At 43.9% G+C, this 23,107-nt stretch overlaps 1 protein-coding gene across 3 annotated transcripts in view; it reads right to left on the minus strand.

The window, feature by feature from the left end:
- Positions 1 to 23,107, minus strand: part of Dgcr2 (DiGeorge syndrome critical region gene 2) — a 70,915-nt gene that overhangs the window by 40,318 nt on the left and 7,490 nt on the right. For all 3 annotated transcript variants that reach the window (XM_048343445.1, XM_048343447.1, XM_048343446.1), the window contains exon 2: positions 2,494 to 2,616. In XM_048343445.1, the coding sequence (XP_048199402.1) occupies positions 2,494 to 2,616 (123 nt within the window). The remainder of the gene's footprint in view (positions 1 to 2,493; positions 2,617 to 23,107) is intronic.

Below are 23,107 nucleotides of genomic sequence, written 5' to 3' on the forward strand. Positions count from 1 at the left end.
TGACCACCACTGTCTGTGGAGTCTGTGATAGTATCTATAAAGTTACTATACACAGTCTTAAAAGGGAAGCCAAGCTGGGCATCAGTATCTCACACCTATCCAAGAGGCTAAGAGCGGAGGATCACAGTTCCAAGCCGCCCAGGTAGAAAAGTATGGTAGACTCTTATTTCCAATAAATTACCCCCCAAAAAAGGCCAGAAGTGGAGCTGTAGCTCAAGTGAGAGAAGCTCAGGGACAATGCCCAATCACTAAGTTAAAACCCTAAGATGAACAGACAGATGGACACACACACACACACACACACACACACACACAGAGAGAGAGAGAACAGAACAGAAAATAAGCAGTATTTTCACTTGAAAGGCTGGAATAAAGTATAACCCTAACAACAGCCCTGGGCTGTCCACACATGGCCTTTTTTTTTTTCCTCCTTATACTCGTCACCAGGATGACCAACCATGAAGCATTTATGCCAAGTGTTGGGAAGTCCACTCTTTCTGGGTTTTAACTCAAAGAACAAATCTCAGATACAGAGCAAGTGCCAAAGGGGTCCTCCCAGGCCACAACCAATTCATATCCTTCCTCAGAAAAGCACATGTCTAACCTGTTACAGGGAGAAAGGCTCAAAGGATATTCAGGAAGTCCCTTTAAGTTGCACTCAATTTTAGTTCAACCATGCCACCCTCCCTTTTTTTTTTTTTTTGCCAGTTCTGATGCTGGAACTCTGGGCCTGAGCACTGTCCCTGAGCTTTTGTGCTTAAGGCTAGCAACTGTATTACTTTGAGCCACAGTGCCACTTCCAGTTTTGTGGTGGTGAACTGGAGATAAAAGTCTCATAGACTTTGCTGCTTGGGCTGGCTTTGAACTGAGATCCTCAGATCTCAGTCTCCCAAGTAGCTAAGATTACAGGTGTGAGCCACTGGAATCTGGCATTCTCCTTCTGCTTTTTAAGAGATAGGATATTGTTTCTATTACCATGTCTGGCCTCACTCAAACACTTAGGCTAAAGGAGTCCTCCTGTGTCAGCCTGAGTAGCTGAAACTACAACTGTGTACCACCACTCCCAGCTCTGTGCCTTATTTTAGAAGCCCAAAGAACTGTGCTGAATTCAACTGGTAACTTCTATTAGGCACCCTCCCTGATGTGCCTGGGCACACTTTCTAGTCCTAGGCCAGGTCTCATAGGAAGAGGGAAATCTCCTGTACTTGGGAGCTTATGAACTAGAACTGGAAGAAGAGATCAAGAATGAGCCCCACAGATGGGGAAAACTAATGACTCTAGATGACATGTGAGAACAGATCAAGTGCTAGCAAAAGCCAACTCAACCAGAGGAACAGAAACACTTTCTCACTGTGCTAAGATCTGAGGCAAGCTTTGAAAGGTACCAGGGTCTGTCCAAACAGAAACAAAAACAAGGGAATTTCAGGAAAGCAAAATGAAATAAAGGAAGCATGCAGTTAAGCAACTGTTAATGTGCTGGGGAAAGAAAACAATTCAGCTGAGCCACTGAAGGGAAAAGAATGATAAGTCATTCAGCTGGGCACTGGTGGTTCACATCTGTAATCCTAGCTACTTAGGAGGTTGAGATCTGAGGATGGTGGTTCGAAGACATCCTGGGCAGGAAAGTCCATGAGACTCTTACCTCCATTTAATTACCAGAAAACCGGAAGTAGAGCTGTGTCTCAAAGTGGTAGAGCACTAGCCTTTAGCAGAAAAAGCTCAGGGACAGCACCCAGGCCCCCAAGTCCAAGCCCCACGACCACCACCACCACCAAAATAAATAAATAAATAAATCAGACCGATAAATTATACTAGCTAGACGATTTGAAAGTCAAGCTAGAAAGCTCAGCACTACAATTTTTGAATTGGGATAAAACTAGGCTTCTTCTTTGATCTTTATGAAAACCATCTATGATCATTTTTGTTGTTGGTGGTGGACTTTGTTACCTGAGCTCACTTCAAACCATGATACTTAGATCTCAGCCTCCAGAGAAGCTAAGATTACAGGTGTGAGCCACCAGAGCCCACCTCCATCTATGATCTTGAAACATGTGCATGTATGTGTATCTCATACATATCCACATACACATCCACACAGAAGAAGCTATCCTTCCCACATATCCCAAGCTGAAAACAAATAGTTGAGACTTTTTGTGGCCGTGTCAAACAGTCTTAGGAGCCCACACCAAGGCTGCCAAGTCCAGTCTGCAAGGACACAATGATCAGGACTCAAGCCAGAGCCAGAGCAAGGAAAAGGCCAGAGAGGCACCCAGGGCACACACCTGTAGGAGTCACAAGATCCCAGTGTTGGCATCATTTCACTTCCCTCCTCAGGCCCTGTCAGCCCATTGAGTTCTGAGGGCCTATGCTAGGAATCTGGCTTTTGAAAAAAAGAGGCAGAGATAGCGCAGATTACCAGGTCAGACCTTTCCACCTTTCATGTTCACCAATTAGGATAAACAAGTGGGCCATGGGCATACTCCACACACTCACCTGGACAGTCAGCTTCATCGCTCTTATCCTCACAGGCTGCTAAGCCGTCACACTGCCACGGGAGGGGGATGCAATGGATGGCACCACTCCGGCAGGCAAATTGCCCAGGGTTGCACCGCAGCTCTGTGGAACCAAAGGGTAAGAGACCATTGAGGAAGTAGCAGTAGACGTAATAAACCTGGAATGTAAGACCATGCCACTCACAATTCGGGCAAGGCTGGCTAGAGATTAGACAGCTGCCCATAGCCCTTGTCCTTGGGATGGCCTGTATATTCTCAGTCAAAGGAGGGCCAAGAACATTACAAAGTCACAGCAGTGCAGTGTGGCTCTTACTATCATGTAGGTGTTGAATGAAGAAGGTTCTGTGGAACTTTAAGAGATGGAGCCCCTACCACCACCACTAGAGGTAAGTGTCTCATGTAGGCAAGAGACGTCATGAAACTTTGTTCCACCCCTGAGGCTGGAGACAAAAAGCTGATTCTTTAAAAAAAAATTAAAAGATTGACAAACACCTAGCTAATGTGATGAATAAAAGGAGAGAACAGACCCAAATCAACAACATTAGAGATGAAAAAGGAAACATTACAACAAACATCAAAGAAATCCAAAGGGTTATGAGGGACTACTTTCAAAACCTATACTCAAGAAAGATGGAAAATCTAGAAGAAATGGATAAATTCCTAGAGACATATAAGATGCCTAAGTGGAACCAAGAAGATATAAACCACTTAAACAGACATAACAAGCAATGAGATTAAGGAAGTATTAAAGAGTTTCCTACCAAGGAAAAGTCCAGGTACCAATGGATTCACAGTTAAATTCGATGAAACCTTTAAAGAAGAACTGACATCAGTATTCGTCAAGATTTTCCATGAAGTAGAAACAGAAGGCTCACTAGTAAACTTATTCTATGAAACCAGTAAGAGTTTCCTAACAAGGAAAAGTCCAGGTACCAATGGATTCACAGTTAAATTCTATGAAACCTTTAAAGAAAAACTGACACCAGTATTCCTCAAGCTTTTCTATGAAGTAGAAACAGAAGGCTCACTACTAAACTTATTCTCTGAAACCAGTATTACATTCATCTCAAAATAAGGTAGGGACCCAACAAAAAAAGAGAACTACAGACAAAGGGTGAACAAATGCAGCAGTGGTACTCACTGGACACTATGCTTGTGGGTGGGATGGGAGGGAAAAATCTGAGAGAGAAATGTACTTTTTTTTTTTTTCCAGTCAGTCACAGGGCTTGAACTCAGGGCCTGGGCACTGTACCTGAGCTTTTTCACTCAAGGTTAGTGTACCACCACTCTGAGCCACAGTGCTACTTCTGGTTTCCTGGTGGCTCATCACAGGTTAAGAATCTTACGGACTTTCCTTCTGGGCTGGCATCGGACTGTGATCCTCAGATCTCTGGCTCCTGAGGAGTATGAGTACCGGTCTGGAACTTTTTTTTTTTGCCAGTCCTGGAGCTTGAACTCAGCACTGTCCCTGGCTTTCTTTCTGCTTAAGACTAGCACTCTACCACTTGAACCACAGTACCACTTCCAGCTTTTTCTGTTTATGTAGTGCAGAGGAATGGAACCTAGGGCATCATGTATGCTTAGGCAAGCACTCTACCACATTCCCAGCCTCAGTCAGGTACTCTTTAGTGCAACCCCTCTGTACATTATCATTACAATAATGAGAGAGAGAGAGAGAGAGAGAGAGAGAGAGAGAATATGAACGAGCTATAGGCCAATTTCTGGTCTATACTTGCCAACAAAATTGAACAATTATAAAAAAATAAAATTACTCAAGCCAGACACCAGTGGCTCACTTTCCTGCCTGGGATGCTTCAAACTGCAATTCTCAGTTCTCATCTCTAATTAACCACCAGAAAACTGGAAGTGGTACTGTGACTCTAAGTTGGTAGAGCACTATCCTTGAGTAAAAAAGCTCAGAGTCAGCCCCTAGGCTCTGCATTCAAGCACTATGACTGATGAAAAGAAAGAAAGAAGATATATATGAATAAAACTAAGCAAGGAAGCGAAAGACCTTGATGGTGAAAACTATAAAAATCTGAAGAAATAAATGGAAGACAACACCAGGAATGGAAAGACTGCTATGTTCATGGATAGATAATTTTGAAAATGGCCATACTACAAAGGTAATCTACAAACTCAATGCAATTTCCATCAAAATACCAATGTCATTCTTCACTGTTAAAACAATCCAAAAATTCAAAGAAACCACAAAAGACCCCAAATAGGCAAAGTAATTTCAGGCAAAAAAGCAGTTGCTGGAATTATCACAATTCCAGATCTCAAACTACTAAACAGCTATAATTAAAACAACAAAAACAAATAGCTTGGTACTGGCATAAAAACCAATGGCAGACTAGAAGACTCAGAAATAAAATTGTCTGATTTTTGACAAGAGAGCCAAAAATAATACATTGGAAAAAAGTTAGCCTTGTCATTTATTGGTGTTAGGAAAATTGGAAGTCCACATGTAGGAAACTAAAATTGGATCCGTTTGTCACCTCACACCAATATCAACTCAAAATGGGACATGCCCTGCATACCTTTCTGACAGAGAAAATGGAGGAAGTCATGATGGTACAATCAAACAATATGCCAAAACAACATGAAGGAGACAACCATCTCCAACCAAGGGGCTCTGGAATATTTAAAGGTGGGGGTGAAACAAGGTTTCTAAGGAAAGGGATGGATCAACAAGTATGTAGTATGAGATAGGAATGGCACTCTAGGAAGAGCACGACTTAAAGAAGCACTAAGTTCTGAGAGGAAAAAACTACCAGCCTAGAATTATTTAAAGCAAAATGTGCATGTGAGCATTGTGAGGTTTACAACATATGTCTAAGTCCAATTCTGACACTACTACTAAATCTGGAAGAGAAACAGAAGTATACTGTTTAAAGCCTGTTCCTTGAGACAGAATGTGCTAAAGATGAATGTGTCCAGAGTAACCCAACCCAAGCAAATAAGCTAACAAATAAAAAGTGGAAAAAAAAAAAAACTCATTCCAAAACTGGGTGCTGGTAGCTACACCGGAGGCTGAGATCTGAGGATCTCAGTTCGATGCCAGCCAAGGCAATAAAGTCCATAAAACTCTTATCTCCAATAATCTACCAAAAAGCTGGAAGTGGAGCTGTGGTTCAAGTGGTAGAATGCTGGCCTTGAGAAAAAGAAGCTTAGGGATAGCACCCAGGCTCTGAGTTCAAGCCCCAGGACAGGCATAAAAAAAAAACCCCAAAAAAAGCCAGTAATGAACAGATACATGCAACCACACAGATGCATTTCAAAAGGAGTGAAAGAAACCAGTGCTTAGTCAAAAGAGTTCCTGCTACTATAGTAGATCACATCTGAAATTCTAGCTACTTGGAATGCAGGGATCAGGAGGACCATGACTGTAAGGCAAGGTGTGAGATAAGCTGGGCATTGTGATATGAAAAGTAACTAAAGCAAAAAGAGCTGGGGAAGACAGATACCAGTAGCTCATGCCTGTAATCCTAGGTACTCAGGAGGCTGAGATCTGAGATCACAGTTTAAAGCCAGCCAGAGCAGGAAAGTCTATGCGACTCTTTTCTCCAATTAGCGAATAAAAAGCCAGAAGTAGAACTGTGTGTGGCTTGACAGACCACTAGCCTTGAGCACAAAAGCTCTGGGACATGGCTGGGGCCCAGGGTTCAAATCCTAGGACAGGCACAAAAGTGGGGGAGGAGAAAAAGAGGGAGGGTGGGAGGGAGAGTAGGAGACAGTAAGTACACAGGGGAAGGGGAACATGGTTCAAATGTAAAGTGCATGCCAAACAAGCACAAACTTCTGCATTCAAACCTCAGTACACACAAAGTTTCTACTATATGACACCATTTATGTAAATGTCTAAAAAATAATCATTCATCTATGATGACAACCAAGGAGGTCAGGAAAGGAAGAGTGGTGGAAGAAATTACAAAAGAGTACAGGGGCTGGGTGCTGGTGGGTCATACCTTTAATCCTGCCTACTCAGGAGGCTGAGATCTAAGGATTGAAGTTCAAAGCTAGTCTTGGCAGAAAAGTATACAAGACTCTTATCTCCAACTAACCACCAAAAAAACCGGAAGTGGAGCTTTACCTCAAGAGGTAGAGTATTATCCTTAAGCAGAAAAACTCAGGGACAGCACCTAAGCTCAGAGTTCAAGCTACAGGACTGGGAAAACAAACAAAAACCACCTATCGTAAGGATGCATATGATGAAAGTACATTACATACACACATGAAAATGTCAAAATGAAACAAATTTAAAATGTAAGAAACAAAAACCTACCCTAAAGAAGACTGAAGTTCACTGATTTCCACAACAGAGGTATACTGAAAACATGATGATTAGGCTGAAAGGGCAAGATTAGTGCTGTTGGCCTAGATCTGCCTGACACTGACAAACACCCTTATGAAGATTACATCAAAACTGCACAACTTGGGGCTGGGGATATAGCCTAGTTGCAAGAGTGCCTGCCTCAGATACACGAGGCCCTAGGTTCGATTCCCCAGCACCACATATACAGAAAACGGCCAGAAGCGGCGCTGTGGCTCAAGTGGCAGAGTGCTAGCCTTGAGCGGGAAGAAGCCAGGGACAGTGCTCAAGCCCTGAGTCCAAGGCCCAGGACTGGCCAAAAAACAACAACAAACAAACAAAAAAAAAAAAACTGCACAACTTGCTTCCTCATCTGGGAAAACCAAGCTGCCTCCCCTAAAACAGGTGAGCCAGGTCTCCCTCATAAGCCCTGACCCTAAGTCCCCATAGATGCAAACAAAGCCTTTGATGAGGGAATCAGTCTGTGTTCCTAACAATTCAAGTACGTGAAACACACCATGCTTCCCAAGGTATCCTAGGGCTTCCAGGATTGTTAAAATTTTTCTTAAAAAAAAATTACAATATCATTTTTTCCCCTGACAGTCCTGGGACTTAAACTCAGGGCCTGGACACTTGTCCCTGAGCTTCTTTTACTCAAGGCTAGCACCCCACCACTTGAGCCACAGCACTACTTCTGGGCTTCTTCTTCTGTTTATATGGTACTGAGGAATCAAACCCAGAGCTTCATGCATACTAGGCAAGCACTTTACCACTAAGCACATTCCCAGCTCTCACCTTATTAATTGCTATTAAATATATTATGATTTCACAGATCTGTCCCCTGAGTGATTATGGATTTCTATGTGACAGCTCAAATGGCAATAAATATTCTGATGACTAGTAAATATTTATTCTTTTGACTTGATTATTGTCTCCTGTTCAAGTGAATTTACACTGCAGCTGAAACCATGTACTTACTAATAAACTATCTGCAATTCAGTTTTAATTATTCTAAGTGCTATATGCAAAGAACAGCAACACACTATTCAAGTTATATTACTTAATATTTAGATACAAATCTAACTCAAGCCAGGCAGTGTTGAATACCTGTAAAGGTTGGGGCAGGAAAACCTTGAATTTGAGGCCAGCTTGGGCTACATAGTGAGACCTTATCTCAAAAAAAGTATTCCATCTGAAAAAAAATTTTTTTTGCCAGTCCTGGGGCTGGCTTACTTTTGCTCAAGGCTAGCACTGTACCTCTTGAGCCACAGCACCACTCCTGGCCTTTTCTGTTTATGAGGTGCAGAGGAATCAAAACCGGTGCTTCATGCATGCTAGGCAAGCACTCTATCACGAAGCCACATTCCCAGCCCAATATATTTATATTTATATGCATTTATTTTTTGCCAGTCCTGGGGTTTGAACTCAGGGCCTGAGCTGTGTGCCTGAGCTTCTTTTGCTCAAGACTAAGCACTCTACCACTTGAGCCACTCCATCTAAATTTTATGATAGAAATACAAATCATAAAATTTTCTAAATTTCCCAACTATTGAAAAAAAGGGTAGAAAAAATTAGCAACAGAACATTTTGTTCTTGTTGTTATTTGGCAATACAGAAGATTGAATTCAGGGCCTTGTACTTGTTAAACAGATGCCCTACCACTTACGTAATGCTTCCAGCCAGCCCTGTAACAAAACATTTTTAAGTGTCCACTCTAATTTTGTTTTTAAAAAATGTGCTGTGCACTGGTGGCTCACACCTGTAATCCTAGCTACTCAGGAGGCTGAGATCTTAGGGTCACGGTTCAAAGCCAGCCTGGGCAGGAAAGTCCCTGAGACTCTTATCTCTAATAAACGACTCAGAAAAGACCAGAAGTAGCACTGTGGCTCAAGTGGTAGAGCCCCATCTTTGAGCCAAAGGAGCTCAGGGACAGTGCCCCAGCCCTGAGTTCAAGGCCTAGGAGACACACACACACACACACACACACTCACTCACTCTCTCTCTCTCTCTCTCTCTCTCTCTCTCTCTCTCTCTCTCTCTCTCTCTCTCTCTTACAGTGTTGTCAAGGCAACTTCATGGCTCTTTAGGCCCTCAAATCTCCTCAGGCATATTGCATACTAGGCTTAGACAGGTTTTGAGGTGCTACCTTCAATTGTTTCAGGAAATAGTTGAGTAAGAAATAATATTCTAGTTGAGCAATGGTGACTCACACCTGTAATCCTATCTGAGCTCTGAGGATCACAGCTGAAAGCCAGCCCAAGGAGGAAAGCCCATGAGGCTCTTATCTCCAATTAACCATCAAAAGGCTAAAGTAAAGCTGTGGCTCAACTGTGGAACACTAGCCCTGAGCGAAAGGCTCTAGACACTCTGGGCCAGCATCTAGGCCCTAAGTTCAAGAAGCCCCAGGACTGGCATACACCAAAAAAAAAAGTGGGGTGGGGGTGGGAAAGAACTGTTGGAATTGCTCACTCCACAGAGTACAAGCCTAACCTAGACTAAGGATAGCCATTTGCCCTCTGCTGGTCCAAACATACCTTCTGTGAGGTAATGGGAGCTAATGCTAGAGCAGGAAAGGGGCAGGTAGCCTGGCTAGACTACTCCTCCAAGTGGCTGGGGCATGGAGGGGAGACACCCTTCCCCTCGGTGCTGCCAGGGCCCTGTACCAGGCCACTTGTGTGTTGACTCTCCTCGCTGTACTACGAACAGTGGGCCAGCTCTTCCTAGCCAATGAACTGTTAGCACTTCATGAAATAACCTACATCTTACTAGGCCATCATACGAAAGTGACAAGTGCCAGATGCTAATGGCTTATGCCTGTAATCCTACCTACCTCAAGAGGCTGAGATCTGAGGACTGAGGTTCAAAGCCAGCCGGGGCAGGAAAGTACATGAAAGAGACTTTTATCTCCAATTAACCACCAGAAAACCACAAGGGACGCTGTGGCTCAAGTGATAGAGCGCTAGCCTTAAGATGAAGAGCTCAGGGACAGTGCCCAGGACACACTCATAGACTTAACAGAAAATGACAACATGGTCCATAATTCTACCTACAGGTTCCTATCTGCTGTGGCTTGGATGTGATGTCCCTCCCATAAAGGCTCACATTCCCCAGCTGATGGCACTATTTGAGGAGAGCCTGTTTCACAAGGGCACTCATTCACAGCTGCATACTCCTGGAAGTGGGGCCTACCTGGAGGAAGTAGGTCACTGGAATTTTCCCATCACTCCTTCCTCTTTCTCTGTTTTCTGGATGCCATAAAATGACACTCTTCTGCCACATACACTCTCACAGTCATGAGACTGTCTTGCCCCTGGCAAGTGATGAACCTAACCCACCTTGGGTTAGAACCTCTAAAATCATGAGCCAAAATAACTCAAGTAAATTCCCTCAGGTATTTGGTCAGTGATAAAAAGCTCGTTAACATACCATTCAAGAGGAAAAGACAGGCTTCAACAATTATGCCAGACAATAATTGTGCTCACTTAAAACCATATATAAAAATTAACTCCAGGGGCTGGGAATGTGGCTTAGTGGTAGACTGCTTGGTTAGCATGCATGAAGCCTTGGGTTCGATTCCTCAGTACCACATAAACAGAAAAGGCTGGAAGTGGTGCTCTGGCTCAAGTGATAGAGCTCTAGCCTTGAGCACAGAGAGGCTCAGGAAAAGAGCCCAAGCCTTGAGTTCAAACACCAGGATAAGCGAAAATTTAAAAAAAAAATTTTTTAAATAACTCCAAAGGAATCAAAGAGCTAATTTAAGAGCTAAAACTATAAAACTTATGTGAAACATAAGGGAGAATACATCTTGATGTTCAACTTAAAAAAATTATTGGATATAATACCAAAAGGCAACAAAAGAAAAAATAAAGACAATGTAGACTTCTCTTCATGAAAAATACAGACTTTTGCATATTGTGGGACACTATCACTGAGTGAACAAACAACTCATAGAGGGGCCGGAATGTGGCTTAGTGGTAGAGTGCTTGCCTAGCATATATAAAGCCCTGGGTTAGATTCCTCAGCACCACATAAACAGAAAAGCCAGAAGTGGTGCTGTGGTTCAAGTGGTAGAGTGCTAGCCTTAAGCAAAAGGAAGCCAGGGACAGTGCTCAGGCCCTGAATTCAAGCCCCAGGACTGGCAAAAAAAAAAAAAAAAAAAAAAAACTCATAGAGAGAAAATATTTGTAAGTCATGTATCAAACACTTAGAATAAAGAACCACTACAACTTGACAATTAAAAAAAGCTAATTATTCAATTAAAAAATGGCTAGAGACAGGTGCTAGTAGCTCATGCTTGTAATACTAGCTCAAGAGGCTCAGATATGAAAATTGTGATTCAAAGCCAGCCCAGGCAGGAAAGTGAATTGTAGGCTTAAAAATGGTTAAGGAGGGCTGGGGATATGGCCTAGTGGCAAGAGTGCTTGCCTCGTATACATGAGGCCCTAGGTTCGATTCCCCAGCGCCACATATACAGAAAATGGCCAGGAGTGGCGCTGTGGCTCAAGTGGCAGAGTGCTAGCCTTGAGCAAGAAGAAGCCAGGGACAGTGCTCAGGCCCTGAGTCCAAACCCCAGGACTGGCCTAAATAAATAAATAAATAAATAAATAAATAAATAAATAAATAAATAAAAATAAAAAATGGTTAAGGACTAGGATGTGTAGTTCAGTTGTAGTATAATTACCTAACATGTAAGCCCTAGGTATAAGCCCAAACAGAAGATAAAAATAGTTAAAATGCTAAATTTTTATATGATGTGTATTTAATCACAATTTCTTTAAAAAATTTTTATTGTAAAGGTGATATACAGAGGGATTCCAATTGCATAAGGAAATGAGTACAATTCTTGTTGAACACTGTTTACCCCCTTCTTCATTTTTCCCACTTTCCCTCCCCACCCCCAACTCCCCTTCCCTCCAAGTTGTAAAGTTCATTTCCCACATAGTGTCTTGTGAGTATCACTGTTCCATTGGTTCCATGATCAAATTTTTTCTTTCTTTCTTCCTTTCTCTTCTTTCTTTTTTTTCTTCTCTCTCTCCCTTCCTTCCTCTTTTCTTTCCTTTTCTCTTTTTGTGCTGGTCCTGGGCCTTGAACTCAGGGCATGGGCACTGTCCCTGAGTTTTTTTTTGTTTGTTTGTTTGTTTTTGTCATGTACTGCTTTTTGCTCAAAGCTAGTACTACTTGAGCCACAGCTCCCCTTCTGACTTTTTGGTGATTTGTTGGAGATAAAAGAGTCTTATGGCTGAGAATATGGCCTAGTGGCAAGAGTGCTTGGCTTGTATACATGAGGCCCTGGGTTTGATTCCCCAGCACCACATATATAGAAAACGGCCAGCAGTGGCACTGTGGCTCAAGTGGCAGAGTGCTAGCCTTGAGCAAAAAGAAGCCAGGGACAGTGCTCAGGCCCTGAGTTCAAGCCCCGGGACTGGCAAAAAAAAAGAAAGAAAGAAAGAAAGAAAGAAAGAAAGAAAGAAAGAAAGAAAGAAAGAAAGAAAGAGTCTTATGGGTTTCCCTGCCCAGGCTGGCTTCAAACCAAAATCCACAGATCTCAGCCTCCTGAGGAGCTAGGATTACAGGTTTGAGCCACTAATGCCCGGCTCACAATTTCTTTTAAATTCTTAAAAAGAAAAATAATTGGGCTGGGAATATGGCCTAGTGGCAAAAGCGCTTGCCTCCTACACATGAAGCTCTCGGTTTGATTCCCCAGCACCACATATATGGAAAACAGCCAGAAGGGGCGCTGTGGCTCAGGTGGCAGAGTTCTAGCCTTGAGCAAGAAGAGGCCAGGGACAGTGCTCAGGCCCTGAGTCCAAGGCCCAGGACTGGACAAAAAATAATAATAATAATAATAATTGGGGCTGGGAATATGGCCTAGTGGCAAGAGTGTGCTGCCTTGTATACATGAAGACCTAGGTTCAATTCCTCAACACCACATACATAGAAAAGGCCAGAAGTGGCGCTATGGCTCAAGTGGCAGAGTGCGAGCCTTGAGCAAAAAGAAGCCAGGGACAGTGCTCAGGCCCTGAGTTCAAGCCCCAGGACTGGCGAAAAAAAAAGGCCAAAAGTGGTGCTGTGGTGCAAGTTGGCAGAGTGCTGGCCTTAAGCAAAAAGAAGCCAGGGACAGTGCTCAAGCCCTGAGTTCAAGCCCCAGGACTGGCAAAAAAAGAAAGAAAGAATTATGCAACTTGTGGGCAGGGAGGGATGGGAGAAGGAAACTGGGGGAAAGCAGACAAAGGGATACACATTGTCCAAAAAGGAATGTACTCATTACCTGACTTGGGAAATGGTAACCGCTCTGTACAACACCTCAATAATAAGATTTTTTTTTTTTTAAGAGAGAGGCTAGCGGGCTCAGCATGGCAGCTCCAGAGGCAGAAGCAGGGAGCAGCACCCCGGAGCCCTGGCCGTCCCTCCTTGGAGTGCTGTTTGGTTCTGTCCCAGCCTGGTCCCCGCAAGCGGGCACTTGATTGACGCTGTGCTTGGCAGATGGCGAGGTTCCCGGGACGCCGGCTGCATTTCTTCCCCGGCCCGCTGCCTGGGCACAGGCCGCCAGCCCGCAGCCCGGACCTGGCAGGAGGAACAGCGGCCTTGGTTGACAGCGGCCGGCGGCCAGGGCTGGGCGGGAGGCAGCAGGGACAGCGGGAGGGCAGGGCAGCAACAGCGGCCAAGGCCATAGCAGCGACTGGGAGAGGGAAGCAGGCACTGCCTGGCCTGCGGTACTCAGCAGGCCACACCAAGGGTCCTGCGGGAGCCGAGATTCAAAGCAGGGCTGGCGGGAACAGCGCCTCTCACACTCCTACCCCCAATCCTCTATTGAGGAAAAGCTGAATCAGAGCCCTGGCTCAGGTGGCAGAGTGTCAGCCTTGAGCAAAAGAAGCTCAGGGACAGCGCCCAGGCCATGAGTTCAAGCCCCAGGACTGACCAAAAACATAGTAATAGAAATGAAACCCACTAAAAAAGTAAAAATAAATCCTGTATGGTTCCAAGTAAAAAAAAATACATGAAACATGACAATTTACACTATACTAATAGAATTTAATCTAAATATGTAAAGATTCATTTTAAAATATGGTGAATTGTTTAAGGCTGATAGATTGTATACAAAATGATTGAAATGGTTGTTTTAGGTGAAAAAAAAGAGAGAGAGGCTAGGCACTGGTAGCTCATAACTATAATTCTAGCTAATTAAGAGGCTGAGATCTGAGGATCACAGTTTGACGCCAGCCAGGCAGGGAAGTCTGTAAGACTCTTATCTCCATAAACTACCAAAATAATTGAAAGTGAAGCTGAAGCTCAGGGACAGAACTCAGGCTGTCCCTGAGTTCAAGTCCCAGGACTGGTGAGAGAGAGACAGAGACAGAGACAGATACAAAGAAAAAGACAAAGAGAGAGGAGCCAGAGAGAGAGACAGAGGTAGAGGGAGGAGTTAGAGAAAGACAGAGAGACCGACAGAGACAGAGAGAGACAGAGAGAGAAGCCAGGCACTGATTGCTCATAATTGTAATTATAGCTGAGACTGAGATCTGGAGGACTTCAGTTCAATCATCTTGGGGAAAAAAGTCCTAGAGATTCTATCTCTAAAATAACCACCAAAAAGTCAGTTGGGGGTGTGGCTTGTACGTACCAGCTAAGGAAGCAAGCCAGGCAAGCCTGAGGCCTTGAGTTCAAACCTCAGTACCAGATAAGTAAATTAAAAATAGAGATAAAAGAAAGAGAATTCTCAAGAATATACCATGAGGCAATGATGTCATGTAGTCTCTGAAAATGCTACTGTATACTTTCAAGAGGTAAATGCCACTGATGATGAAAATAATAATTTTCTTCATGATCCCCTGAAAAGGTAAGCAATGCCCTGGAGGCCTCTGGGCACTAGGAAAACTACTACTTTATACTATGCAATGCATGGGAAATGGAGGATTCATGTCCTGTGGAATTCAGGAGTTACTGCAATACAGATTCTCTAGATTTCTCTAGATTCAATTTCTTCTTTGTCAGCAAGCCTTGGCCTCATTTTAAATTATGTAAACTGAGCTGTCTCAAATTACTGTATAAAATTTAGTATGCTGCCTAAATTGTTTGGAATTGATTTCTCTTCAACATTTGTCCAAGGGGAAGACAGAGTATTAGCAGAAGTACATATGTATACACTTAACATCACAAAAGCAACCAAAAAAACTGCAGCAGGGAAATAGAAGAGAAAGTTCTACTTGGCCTCCTCCCACTACCCACAGCCCATTCAGATGGGGTCCACCATGGTGGAATGAGATGTCTCAGCTGTAGCCTTCTACACCTGAAGTGGTGGCCATCCACACCCTGCAAGGGTGGTCCCAGGAAATCCTAGGGTCCCTGTTGGCCTGTTCCCAGCTGAGCAGTGAACCTTCTTATTGTCCAGACATTCTACCTGGGACAGATCTAGCAGGTGCTTATGTCAGATCTCTCCCCAGCTTACAATCTACCTTCTCTGCAAAGTACATCTGCAAAAAAGATACTGGAGGGGCTGGAAAGGTGGCTTAGTGGTAGAGTGCTTGCCTGACATGCATGAAGCTCTGGGTTCAAGTCCTCAGTACCACATAGGCAGAAAAAGCGAGAAGTAACACTGTGGCTCAAGTGGTACAGTGCTAGCCTTGAGCAAAAAGAAGCTCAGGGACAATGCCCAGGCCATGAGTTTAAGTCCTAGGGAAAAGAGAGAGGGGGCGGGGGAAGCAGAAGGATTTGGAAACAGTTGTGGGCTGGGTCTCCTGGCCAAGTGGCCATACAGCAATAGGAGGCGAACTACAGATGCGAGGATGTACCCAACACCCCAGAACCTGGACCGGTAGTCTTTTCTCAGGACACCTTTAAAGAAACAAAGAGCACTGTCACCAACACAAATAACTAAAACACACACAAAAATCTAAAACAGGCAACAAGGGCACCCTGCTGTCACCTCTGTCCTGATGTAAGAAGCTGAAGAAGAGCCTTGAACAGAGACTGACAAACAGCATCAGAAACACCAGAGACCCTGGGGCAGGCCAGTGGATGGCAGTGCAGCCTAAACAAGGGTTGCCAAATAGGGAAGGTGGATAGTACTCTATGGCTCTGAGAAGGGATGCTATGGCTCTAAGACGGGATGCAGCTGGAAACAAGACAGCAACATCAGAATGTTTACCTACTGTCCATAGCAGACTGGGGAGATCAGGGAGAGGTCAGACTGGGAAAGAGAGAAAAGCATGGCCAGGCATTCAGAATGGTACGCAGATCATTCTAGAACTGAATGTCATCATATTACAAACTCCCCACCATCTCAAAAGGGCATTATAGTATTCATGCTTTAATGAGGACCAGGATCACCTCTAGCTTTTTCCCAAGGTTTTCCCACCTTTTTGTCCTCTGGTTTAGAATTCCTCATAACTCTTCCACTTCAACCTCTGTAGTTTTCTGGTCACTACCACTTCTTTGCCAGTATGCTTACAAGTAACTATCTGGCCTCTGAAGCTTCTTGGAATGACATATGGAGAGACCAGCTGGAAAGAAGCTCTAGAACCATCAAAAGACAAACAACAGGCCTCAGCTCCTGGACTGAGGAACTATTTGTCCATATCAGGCTCCATTCCTGCATCTGTAGAATATGAAGGTGACTGTCCCTGCTCTGCCCACCCTCCTGACTTCCCTAGGAGTTCTGGAAGCCCAAAGGAGAAAACTACTTAAACAGTGCTAGTTTTGCATATTTTGTGGCTAAGAATATTTCCAGGAGGGCTGGGAATGTGGCCTAGTGGTAGAGTGCTTGCCTAGCATACATGAAGCCCTGGGTTCGATTCCTCAGCACCATATAAACAGAAAAAGCCAGAAGTGGCGCTGTGGTTCAAATGGTAAAGTGCTAGCCTTGAGCAAAAGAAAGCAAGGGACAGTGTACAGGCCCTGATTTCAAACCCCAGGAGTGGCAAAAAAAAAAAAAAAAAAAAAAAAAAAATCCAGATCACCCTTTGCATGGCATGTCCTCCTTATGAGTATCCACAGAGCAGCCTGATGATGGCTACTGCTACCTGGAAGTCTAGACATTCTTTGCTCTTCCAGCCACCAGGTCACAGCCCCAAGGACACCAGCAACTCAACATCCAACTGAAGGAATTCAGGGTCCATCCATCCAGGCAATTGCCACCCAGAAGGCCCCATCGTTCAAAGCAGAGTGTTGTACACAATTCATAAACATGAAAGAACTGTAAGTTTCGCTAACAGAAAGGAAAGAGGGCCTGAGGTTCTTCTAGTTATCGAAGCACTCATCCAGTCTTGTTAGTCCACAGAACAGGCCTTAGAAGCCAGGCTCTTTCACTCAAATGCCTGTTTCTAATTACTCTCAGCAGAGCTCTCCCAGCAGAATATCTCAAGTTCTGACTACATCACAGTAAGATGAGTCAAAATTTTCCAGTTCTGACCATTTTCTTTGCTGAGACAGAAGACAGAAAGCTTAAGGAGTATACAGCTTCTGTGAAGTGATTGCTGGATGAAGTGTTAAGAGAACCAGGAGGCATGGTGCCTGGCCAACAGTTTGGGACCACAGGACCAGGGATGTTAGAAAACATAAACACACCTGCTATTGTTTTGAAATGCCTTCAGCATCTTTTAACCAGGCTCCCTGGATGGCAATAGTACTTTTAGTAACTGTGACTTATTTCTATATACCTCCAGGCAAGTAGAACCTGGCTAATGACTCCACCTCAGGGACCAGAGTTCCTCAATTTCTGTCACTGGAGATCTAGCAGCTCTGCCATCACAGTGGTAGAGGTAGGGCCTCTAGGTAGGGCCTAGGTCAGGGAACCAAAAGAATGACACTGGAAAATGTCACACCAGAAAAAAGTGACAGAGCTAAATGGAAGTATTCATTCCTTATAAATAACAAGCATCTTCTATATCTAAGAGATGCAATGACCATCACCTATAACCACCTATACAGATACTCATGAACCTATTGACTCATTTGTCCTATAGCTTCTTCTTTGACAGGTCAGTCAAAAGAAATAAGTTTAAAATAAGTAACCTTTATGTTGAGCACTAGTGGCTCATGCCTATAAATAATCCTAACTACTTAGGAAGCTGAGATCTGAGGATTGCAGTTTGAAGCCAACCCAGGGCAGGGAAGTCCATGAGACTCATCTCCAATTAACCACCAAAAAGCTGGATACAGAAATGTAAGTCAAGTGAGGGTGCTAGCCTTGAGCAGATAAAGAAAAGAGACAGCATCAGACCATGAGTTCAAGCCCTAGTATGGAAGGAGGGGTGAGGGGTGGCCTTTAACCCAGCATGGATGGCTTACACCTATATTTCTAGCTACTTTAGAGGATGAGACCTGGAGGATTGCAATTTGAAGGGAGCTTTAGCAGAAAAGTCTACAAGACTCTCTCTCCAATTAACCAGCAAAATGCCAGATTGGAAGCATGGCTGGGCACAAGCCCTAAGCAAGCAGGCCAGGCAAGGGCATGAAGTACTGAGTTCAAAGTCTCCCCTCCTCCCCCTCAAAGGTTTCCTAAATCTGCCCTAAGCAAAAGATATAATCATAGAAGGCAAGACAGGCAAGGTTCAAGCATGTCCATTAAGTGAATGATACTCTTCAAGAAAAAAATTCTTCAGTAAGTTTCTAATTTGTGGATGCTCAATGGGAGAGAAAAGAGAGCTCAGAAACTCGGAAAAGGCCAACACAAGAAGAGGGGGCAGGATGGGGGATGGTCACTCATACCTACAATCCTGGCTACTCAGAAGGCTGAGATATGAGAATTAAGATTTGGAGCCAGCCTGGGTAGACAAATCCAAGAGGCTCTCATCTCCAATTAAACGGGGGGTGGGGGGGAGCCAAAAGTAGAAATATGGTTCAAGTAATGTAGGATGGCCATTAGTGATAAGAAGAGTGAAAATTTAAGGCCTTGAGTTCATCTAACACTCCCCTGACAGCTGATCACCAAATACAGTACTACCCATTCACATCAATAAGAATACCCACCATAGCAAAATGGGTTTGTGTGTGTGCGTGCATGCACCTTGTGCTCTTTCAGTGTTTTTGTTCATAGCTGGTGCACTACCATTTGAACCACACTTCCAGTTCTGGCTTTTTGGCTGGTTAATTGGAGTTAGTCTCTCAACTTTTGTCTGCCTGGGCTGGCTTCAAACTGAGATTCCAGATCTCAGCCTCCTAAGTTGCTAGGATTGCAAGCATGAGCCTGAAATGCCCAGCTAGAACCAGATTCTTGAATGTTTATTTTGTTTCACTTGGTGTACCAAGTGCTTGGAAAATATTCTAAATCTTAAACACATTTTCTCATTCCATTATGCAGGTCTAATGAGGGCATGTAGAACAACTAAAACCTTGTGCATTAATAATAGGAATATAAAATGGTATGTCATTAGGGAATAGTATAGAGTCCTTTAAAAGTTTGTACTCTAGCTGGGTGCTGGTGGCTCATGCCTGTAATCCTAGCAACTCAGGAAGCTGAGATCTGAGGATCACCGTTCAAAGCCAGCCTGGGCAGGAAAGTCCGTAAGACTCTTATCTCAAACTAAACACCAGAAAACCGAAGTGGCGCTGTGGCTCAAGTGGTAAATGGCTAGCCTTGAACTGAAGAGCTCAGGGACAGAGCCCAGGCCCAGAGTTCAAGGCCCACAACTGACCAAAAAAAAAAAAAAAAATTGTACTCTGGCTAGGCGACAGTGGCTCTTGTCTATACTCCTATCTACCCAGGAGGCTCAAGGTTCAAAACTAGCCCAGGCAGAAAAGTCTGTGAGACTTATCTCCACTAAACTACCAAAAAAAGCCAGAAAAGAAGCTGTGGCTCAAGTGACAGTGTTAGCCTTGAGCAAAATAGCTCAAGGGCAGTACCCAGGCTCTGAGTTCAAGCCCCAGGACCAGCACACATGCATGTACGCGCATGTACACACACACACACACACACAAATTTACTCTAATGTTTACAGTGGCACTGTTTACAATAGCCAAAAGGAGGAAGGAACCCAAGCGTCTGTCCTTCCATGGGTGAATTACCACAAAATGCGGTAAACATGTTCAATGAAATAGCACTGAAGCTAGGCACCAGGAGCTCATACCCATGCCTGGCTGAGACCTGGAGGATGGAGGTTCCAAGCCAGCCTGGGCAAAAAAAGTCTGTGAAACTCAATCTCCAATTAATCAGTAATATGTGGGACTGGAAGTGTGGCTCCAGTAGTAAAGGATGAGGCCCTGAGTTCAAGTCCTGTTACCAGGACAAATATACATATACATACACACACACACACATACACACACACACACACACACACACACACACACACACAGAGCTATACTTCATAATACAATGTGGCTGAAACTTGATGCCATTATGCTTACTGGGAAAAAAGGCAAATATGATACATCTGGTATATAAATACTGTATGATGTATCAGGTATCTAAAGTAGCTGGACTCTCAGATATAGGAAACAGACTGGTAGTTACCAGGAGTGAAGGAAGAGGAGAGACAGTTGTTCAATAGGCAGTGTTTTGTTTTTGCAAAATGAAAACTTTCTAAGTTTCTGTCATGGCAACATGACAGAACTATACACTTAAAAATGGTTATGATGGTATTTTAATTTGGAGGTTGGCACTACCAGGGCTTGAATTCAGGGCCCTACACTTGCTAGGTAGGCACTCTATCACTTGAACTATGTCTCTGGACCTTCTGGGTTGTTTTTTTGTTGTTGTCTTGTCAATCGTGGGGCTTGAACTCTGGGCCTGAGCACTGTCCCTGAGCTCTTCAGCTCAAGGCTAGCACGCTACCAAATGAATCACAGTACCACTTCTGGTTTTCTGGTGGTTAAATGGAGATAAGGGTATCATGGACTTTCCTGCTTGGGCTGGCTTTGAACTGTAACCCTCAGATCTCAGCCTCCTGAGTAGCTAGGATTACAGATGTGAGCCATCAATGCCCCGCTTGGATTTGTTTTTAATTTTAAAAATTATACAAAAATGTATGTGATTTTGGTACACTGGATATTGTATATAGGCTTACCTGAACTAGGGAAGGGAAAGAAAAATGAGGGAGGGTGTAATAAATGACAAGAAATGTACTCACTACCTTATTATGTAACTGTACTCGTCTGTACATCACCTTGTCAATAAAATTTAATTTAAAAACAGAGCTCGAAACAAAACAACAACAAAAAAAGAATGTATTAAGACCAGGGAAGAGTGAGGAATGTACTCTTAACTGGGACTGATGGCTCACACCTGTAATCCTAACTACTTGGGAAGCTGAGATCTGAGGATCACAGTTCAAAGCCAGCCAGGCAGGAAAGTCTGTGAGAGTCTTAGCTCCTATTAACTACCAGAAAACCAAAAGTGGCACTGTGACTCAAAGTAGTATAGTGCTAGCCTTGAGCAAGAGAGCTCAGGGACAGCTCAAACCCCACAACCAATGCCCCCATATGCACTTTTTACTTGATTTATGTAACTCTAAGACCTCTATAGATCACCTTTATAATAACAATGAAAAATTTAAAAATCTTGAAAATTTTAGCCTCAGGCTAGCCTTGATCCCAGATATCCACATCCCACTTAGTTAATTAGGATTAGCTGGAGGTGTGTGGCTCAGAAGTCAGAAGTAAGTGCATCTACCTAGCTAGTGTGAGGCACATAGCTCAAACCCCAGTACTGCCACAAACAAAACAAACAGCAGCAGCAAAACCATAGTAATTTATTTCTACCCAGTAACTATAAGTTTATATTAGTGTGCCTAGTGGATTCACAATTTTTTTATGTGTGTGTTTGTTGGTCTTAGGAGCAGTCTCTGAGCTTTCTTTTTCTCAAGGCTAGAGCTCTACCATTTGAACTACAGCTCTGCTTCTGTCCTTTTTTTTGGGGGGGGGGTAGTTAATTATAGATAAAGTGTCTTACAGACTTTCCTACCTAGGCTGGATTTGAACCACAGGCCTCAGATCTCAGCCTCCTGAGTAGCTAGGCATGAACCATTATAGGCATGAACCAATGGTGCCTGACACACATTGTTTTTAAACAATGTGTCAAACTGGTTACTGTCATTCACTTTTTTTGTTGTTGGTGGTGGTGGTGGTGTTCTTGGGGCTTGAACTCTGGGCCTGAGCGCTGTCCCTGGGCTCTTCAGCTCAAGGCTAGCACTCTACCACTTGAGCCACAGCACCACTTCTGGCTTTCTGGTGGCTAATTGGAGAAAAGAATCTCATGGACTTTCCTGCCCAGGCTGGCTTTAAACTGAGACCCTCAAATCTCAGCCTCCTGAGTAGCTAGGATTATAGGCATAAGCCACCATTGCCTGGCTTTTTTATTTTTATTTTTTGTAGGTTGTGGGCTTAACTCGGGGCCTGGACTCTGTCACTGAGCTCTTTTTTACTGAAGACTAGCACTGTACCACTTTGAACTACAGTGCCACTTCTGGTTTTCTAGTGGTTAATTGGAGAGAAGTCTCACTGTGATCCTCAGATCTCAGCCTCTTATAGACAGGTGTGAGCCACCAGAACTTGACTCTGTCATTCCTTTTTATGCTTATGATTGGTTTGGCAAGTACAATTCCTTCAGGATGGCTTCTGCGTCCTCACATGTTGTCATCCATTTGAACATCTTTATTACTGGATATCTTTCATACTTTTCCTGCCCCAGCCTAGCTTGTCATGGAGCACTGGGGACTGATTCCTTTTCATGTGAGATGGTATTTGGCATGGTTGTTGCTACTAGAAAGTTACTGCACTGAAAGTGCACATGAATATGCACACATAGAGACAGCACACATGTAAATATGATAAACTGCTAAGGCAAGCTCCTCAGGGAATAATTCTTCTGAGGCAGAGAAAAAGGGGGACAGGGATTGTCAGGTAAGCATACAGAGCAGGGCCCTGACCTCAGTCCTATCCCGCCCAATATGCAGCAATTCACTGAGGAAGACAGACAAGCAAGGTTGATGGTTGTTGGCCAGAGAACAGCGAAAGTCAGTCTACAGGGAGAACCAAAAGGGGCAGGGACATGAGCATGTACTAAGGCTGAAAAACAGTCTAGGATAACAGACAACAGCTTCTGCAGGCTAAGGGAGAGAAAGCCAAGAGAATGTGTATGTAGCCCTCACACCCAGCTGGCACTCAATCATGATCTGAAACATGAGCTAACCAGGAGAAGCTAGCCAAAAAACCTCCTGTGGGGCAGCACTGTTCCTAAGCACAGGTGCCAGGCAAGTCTAGCATAGAAGTCCAATTATCCCATCAGCTTCTCAGCCCCACCCCCTTGGAGTTGTACCCACCCCCACTGGAGCTGCTCAACTTC

This window comes from Perognathus longimembris, chromosome 3 (genome assembly GCF_023159225.1).
Source record: "Perognathus longimembris pacificus isolate PPM17 chromosome 3, ASM2315922v1, whole genome shotgun sequence".
Taxonomy (NCBI): Eukaryota; Metazoa; Chordata; class Mammalia; order Rodentia; family Heteromyidae; genus Perognathus; species Perognathus longimembris.